The 6,996-nt window shown below is 34.0% G+C and overlaps 1 protein-coding gene across 1 annotated transcript; it reads left to right on the forward strand.

The window, feature by feature from the left end:
• Positions 1-312: 312 nt before the first annotated feature.
• Positions 313-5,924, forward strand: LOC144969356 (uncharacterized). The gene is made up of 4 exons (XM_078908466.1): positions 313-461; positions 1,275-1,560; positions 3,230-3,435; positions 4,248-5,924. The coding sequence occupies exons 1-4, from the start codon at positions 372-374 to the stop codon at positions 5,922-5,924; spliced, it is 2,259 nt and encodes a 752-aa protein (XP_078764592.1). The 5' UTR covers positions 313-371.
• The last annotated feature ends 1,072 nt before the right edge of the window (positions 5,925-6,996 follow it).

The raw sequence follows: 6,996 nt of genomic DNA on the forward strand, positions 1-6,996 counted from the left end.
CGGCCAGTAGCATTAATACAGGCTCATTTTTGGCCATACTCTGGATCTCGATATTAAGGGACAGGTCGCTGACCCCGATGTTGCATTTTCCAGCTAAAGTTGAGTTGGGACGTTCCCTTTTATTCTCGATCGTGCCAACGAGAGAGAGAGAGAGAGAGAGAGAGAGAGAGAGAGAGAGAGAGAGAGAGAGAGAGAGAGAGAGAGAGAGAGAGAGAGATATGATAACACTGAATAGCATTTTTAAAATGCAAATTCCTCTTACAATTATAACACTTCACTATAATGTAAAATAATTGTTTCTTTTAAGGTTTCCATATTATATCGAATAAAACCAAGAGTTTTGACTGGCGGAAAAGGTATTACCCGAGGACATGTCCACGGAAGAATTACGCAACCTAGTTGCCCAGCTCCAGACGGACCTCATGGAGACATTGAGACAGAAAGAAGAAGGTCAGGGACAGGTCAGTGTCTGTCTGAGAGATGAAAAGATAGCAAAATATAGATGCATTCATACGTACAAATATTTGTAGGTCTGATAGCTGGACACAATTTTGGGCTCAGGTTAACGTTGTTATGGACAATATTATTTTGCTTTGGTTTGAGTCTTTCCATTATAGAATGAGCCTATAACAATTTGGGTTTTCACACCTGTAAATAAGTACACGTTGATGCACTCGTATTTGATTACACAACGCATTAAAAAAATTGGCTTTTGTTTTAGCATTTTTATTTTTCATATTTTATTTCATTTTATTTTTTAGTGAATCGACTCTACCAAAGGGTGTCTTTAATTTCCACCAGAAATCTAATACGTGTATTATTAAATTGGACGCATAATTACAACATGAATTGGCGTTGTTTGAAGATTAATATTTAGATCTAGATCTAGAATATATATGCGAGATTTTATAAGTGGGGTATGCGCAAAAAGTCAAGATTTATGTTCTACTTGATCACGCATTTTTATTATTATTATTATTATTATTATTATTATTATTATTATTATTATTATTATTATTATTATTATTATTATTATTATTTATTATTATTATTATTATTATTATCTTCACCATCATCATCATCATCATCATCATCATCATCATCATCATCATCATCATCATTATCATCATCATCATCGTCATCATCATCAATATTATGTTATTATGATCGTCGTGTCATCATCATCGTCATCATCCTCATCATTGTTATTGTCGTCGTCATCATTTACAAGCTAAATCAACTCCTGAACATTTCCTCTTGCACATTTTAATCAGATCCAAAGACTTCAACACAAATTAGAAGCAACCGAGAACACGGTCCGACATATCTCTAGGAAATTAAAATTTTCTAGACCCCTGACTGCAGACTGCAATTATAGTCCAACTCCAATGGCAGCACAGTGCTCAAGGAGTGAGGTTACGCTACATAGAGGAGATCATTGGAGCAGGATTTATCAGGGAATGCTTAATGACAGCAGCAATGGGTGTGGTAGTCCAGGTTTTTGGTATGGTGGTCCGATGAAGAGATCAGTTGAATCGCAGCCATATTTCAATAATACCGGTAATGAATTTATCAATTTTTGTTGTTGTTGTTGTCTTTGTTTAATTGATAATTTGATTCTCGTTTTTCTTCTATTGTTGTTTTTTGTTTGCTTGTTTCTTTTTCTTTCTTTCTTTCTTTCTTTCTTTCTTTCTTCTTCTTCGTCTTCTTCTTCTTCTTCTTCTTCTTCTTCTTCTTCTTCTTCTTCTTCTTCTTGTTTTTTGTTTGTTTGTTTTTTTAAATAAAGGGGTGAACGGGGAGCACTGCACAATCTAGGGTCATTTATTGGCGTCCGAAAAAAAAAGGCTAAAGATTTTTCATTTAAGTAAACATCAGACTCCTGTCAGAATACGCCAAGTCAACCAATTTATGTCTAATGAAAGACTTTTCATAGAAATATTTTGAAAGAGTACATTCTTTGTTCGCGGACAAACTCATTTAGAATACATTTAAAGAAATGTATAGTTATAGCTGTTGTAAATTGATCGGCCTGACTTTGTCCGACGATAATCCAATATCCATTCAAGTTATAAATATCTCGAGGATAAAAATTGTTATTAATAAGGAGAAGAAGATTCTAGTTAAAATGACGACTCTTGGTAATATATAATGATAATGTTCAGATTATCGCTTAGAATATCGCCGATAAAGAAATCATATCCAAATTAAAACAATTCTGAATAATGCATTGGTGAAGAAACCAACGCCACCATCGCATGAAAATGGCAGCCTATGTCCCGACAGGCATTTCGGTGAAAATAAGATAGATGATTAGTTGGTGCTAAAGTCAAGCAATGATATTAGTACGTACCGGGCTTGATATGATGAACTAACAAAACGGACTCCTTTAAAATTCAGTTCTTTTGCATTGCCATAATTGCATGACAAGTCAGTAGTGAAGCATATCAAGATTTAATTATAAATTCATATATTTGAAAATGGAGCCATCTTCTAGAGGTTGTGGGGTGCAACTTCTTGTCGTTGTATTCAAAATAAAACGGCATCGTCAGACTGGGAACTTGGAAGGCGGCCTTAAAAAGGCCAAAAAACTCGTAGACTGATGTCTGAAGCTTGGTATTTAGGGGTGAATTGATTAACACTACTCACTCAGGCCCTGAAATTGTTGCAGTAGAAAACACTGGAGAGTAGGCGGAAAGAAAAACGCCTCCAACTTCTCCACAGAACAGTACATTCCAACAAAACAGAAGTAACTCTACCTCAATATTCAACAAAACAACACTCTACTTTCTCAAGAAATTATCATAGCAGTAAGTTCACAATTCCAACACACAGAACCAACACATTAAAAAACAGTTTCTTCCCAAGCATCATCAGGGAATGGAACTCTGTCCCACCAGAAATCCTAGATATTACCAGCAACAACAAATTTGATCAACTATAAAACATTTATCTTCCAATTCAATGACACAATAATGAAGAAAGTCACCACATAATTGTATAAAATCTGCGGTGATGGGTAATTGGCCTTTTGCTGATAAAGACGCTGAACTCGAAAGCGCTGGTGCCAAAGTTTTGCAATTAACGGAACCCATTTGGTCCCTATCCTCGCACATCAATTGAATTTGTTACAGGACGAGGCACTGCATGTCTTGACCACCGATGCTATGATAATACTCACCCCTCCCCGCCCCCACATTATTCACGCACTTTCTTTTTATGTCACTCACAGGTGGATTCTCACATCATGACATTTCAAATAACAGAGCAAAATCTTTGTCTGGATTAGCCAGTGTTATTAAACCAGCACCAACACCATCATCTCCCAAGCTGCAGAAGGTTAAGACGCTATCGTCAAGTTGCATTCTTTCACCCCGGAGCAATCAGTCTGATGATGAAACTCGGCCTGTACCCTTCATGAGGTTTGACGAAGAGAAGGTAATCAATCTATAATAGAGAATGATTCTGCCTTATAAAATCTATATTATACCTGACAGAAGGGAGCGTCTAATTTTCTTGTCCTACCTTAATATTATACTCCTCAGCACAGAGTATCTAGTCAAAAATAGAAATAATAATATGTATTGTGTTTGTATGTGCATCCTCCGCTTGTGTATGTGCGTAAACACCACGCATAAATAACTCAAGTCGATGTGCACTTATTTGCATATATGTACACGTCGACCTAAGAATATAATAATAATAATAATAATAATAATAATAATAATAATAATATAATAATAATAATAATAATAATATAATAATAATAATAATAATAATAATAATAATAATAATAATAATAATAATAATAATAATAATAATAATAATAATAATAATAATAATAATAATAATAATAATAATAATAATAATAATAATAATAATAATAATAATAATAATAATATATTATTATTATTATTATTATTATTATTATTATTATTATTATTATTATTGTTATTATTATTATTATTATTATTATTATTATTATTATTATTATTATTATTATTATTATTATTAATATTATTATTATTCATATAATTTAACAACTAATTGGTTTTAAAAACCTTTAAATATTCTGTAAATCCTTGGTATTGTTATTATTATTATTATTATTATTATTATTATTATTATTATTATTATTATCATCATCATCATCATCATCATCATCATCATCATCATCATCATCATCAACATCGTCAACATCATTACCATCATCATAACCATCATCATCATTATTACTAATGTTATTTCAGACTTCTGGAAACAGCGTCAGAGGTCTCAACCATAAAGACACAAAGAACACGGCAACAAATGACGCGAATGAAAACTTAAAATCTACCCCTTCCGGTTTTACTGCAACAGCCCTCACCAATAGTAATCAATTCAGCAATATTTCACCGGAAAATGCTTGTGGTATTTCTAATAATTATGATAACCAAAATAATAAATGCACTGGTAGAAGTTATGACCAACCCAATATTATATTATGTCCTTCTCAGTCGGTGACTTTTCAGCAACACGATTTCCATCAACAAAACCTACCTAACATTTCTCAACAGGACCCGCTGTCTTATCCTGGCACTATTCACCATGCTATGTCAACCGACTCATCACACGCTAATAAAGATAAAACCAATTCTATCATTTCCACTCAAAAACAAACCTCTTTTACAAAAGCTTTAAACTGTGGTTTCAACAGTAATTACACTACTACAATAGAATCAGGAAATGAAAAGGCAAAAAACATTTCAAATCTTGGAGATCTTTCTTTTCCGAGCGGTTCCAAACCCGAAACAGAGATTTTAACTCAGTTGCAACGTCTTCTTGGAGAAAAAGAAGAAATGTGGAGAACAAAAACAACAGAAATAAAAAACAGGATGAAAAAGGAAAACTTTCTCTTAATGCAAGAAAACGAACTTTTACACGAAGAAGTAAAACTTCTTCAAGAAAATGTAAATAGTCAAAATAAGACAATTAATGAATTAAAACAAGTGGTTGAGGCTAAATCTGAAGATCAGAGGAAATTGGTAGACGAGATTAACACTTTGAAGTTGGAGAAAACTGAGTTAGAGGAAGAATTGGCCAATCAGGACAAAGAACTGACTGACTTAGACAAATCGCTATCAAAATTAGAAATCACGAAAAAAGAGTCTGATATTCAGAAGAAGAAGAAAATGGATGAGTTAGAAGAGAACAAAAGAGAGTTGAACGACCTCAAAAAAGAGTTGGAACATTATAGGGAAACCAACACGTCTCTTAAAGATAGTCTAATCAAAAGGGAAGCGTCGCTTCAGGAACAAATATTCACTGTGAGGAAACTTAGAGCAGAAAGGAATAACGATTCGAGACAACCAACAATGAGTAGAACTCCTGATATAATCAAAACTGATGCAGACTTTCAGAGAGCAAATTCCCCAACCAATGGGAAGCTCAATCAAACAAACGTTGATAGTCATCTTCAAATAAATATGGCGCACTTTCATCAAGGACAACATGAACTGTTACGTAATATAGCAGAATTGAAAGTTGAAGTAAAAATGTTACAAGAAGAGAAAGTTACACTCAACAGTGAGAAAGAGAGAGCGAAGGCAAACTTTAATCTTCAAATTGCCGAAATGGATAAACAACTTACAGACAAGTTAGATTTAGAAAATAGACTAGCGCAGGCTGAGTTTGAGTTGAAGTCTAAAAAGGGTTTGGACGAGGAGATTGCCAGTTTTAGATCGCAGTTAGATAAGAAGTTTAGAAATGAAATGAAAATGAGAAGCAGGATAGCGGAGGGTGAGGCTGCCGTGATGGAAGAACGAAAACATCTCCTGGCCACTGAGAGAGACCTGAAAGAAAAATCGGACAAGTTGAAAAAGCGAGATAAGCAATGCCAAGAGCTGTGTGAGAAGTTTGGAAAACTAGATGCAGCTTATATAAAGTGAGTAAAATTTGTGTAAGAATCTATCGATGTGTTAAGCGAATTTTGTCAATATTTGTCAATATGGTTCTTGCCATTTGATAGTCTTTAAAAATATCTTTATGAAACAAAGGCTATTTTCTACATTTGAAGAATATTTCAAAGATTGCACCACTATTTTGAAGTCAACCAGTAAGTGGATAATAAAAAGGAAAGAATCATAAGACAGTCGATGAGACCGTTTCGGTCTTGTGGCCATTTTGTATGTTATGGATTCTTATGCCTTATGAAATTTCAAATGTGAAATCAATTGGTAGAAAAATGCTTTCATCACCCCCCCCCCCCCCCCCCCTCCTTTCCCATATCCTCTTAGCTTCTATAACGTTAAATACTGTTTGCGACAACAAGAGCGAAACCACCTTATACCGCCAACTCTGGTAATTTGGCAAAGTTGGCGGTATTAAAAACAAAGTTACCTTTATTTAATGCAGTCAGTTCTACATGCCAATGAGCTGACAATTAAATTTCTCACGGGACGTATCAGTCGTTTAAATAAGTTTTTGAAATGTCCAAATCCATTTCAGTCAGGGTCATTACATTCACATTTATAAATTCACAAAATTGTATACTTCCAATTTATTTTGTTCCCTGGCCACGCCTGCCGACTTTATGAAAAGGGTCCAAAAACCGAAGACTTTCATCACTTTTAATTGACAACGGACAAATACAATAATATGCAAAACTAGGAGCCGAATGCACAACCTCGCTTTACAGTTTCAAGCAAACCAGGCAAGCTATCATCTTAATAATATCAACGTTACTATTAACTATTTGATCGATACAAATACAAACAAACGACCTCTTCTGTAACTTGTAACTCGTGTCCGTATCAAACGTATCATCGGCACAAAATCGATGGCACAACAACAGTTTCATCATAATCCGTTTACTGATTTAAGTCGTTTTAAAACAACTTTTAAATATTATATTCTTCCTTTCAACAGGCAAACCAGATTGCTACGAGAAAAGACGGATGTAATTGAAACTTTGAAAAAGCGTATTCAGCTTTATGAAGACAGAAGCGCCCGTAAATACTC

This window comes from Berghia stephanieae, chromosome 3, assembly GCF_034508935.2.
Source record: "Berghia stephanieae isolate SIO BIC M18660-M18661 chromosome 3, UCSD_Bste_1.3, whole genome shotgun sequence".
Classification (NCBI taxonomy): domain Eukaryota; kingdom Metazoa; phylum Mollusca; class Gastropoda; order Nudibranchia; family Aeolidiidae; genus Berghia; species Berghia stephanieae.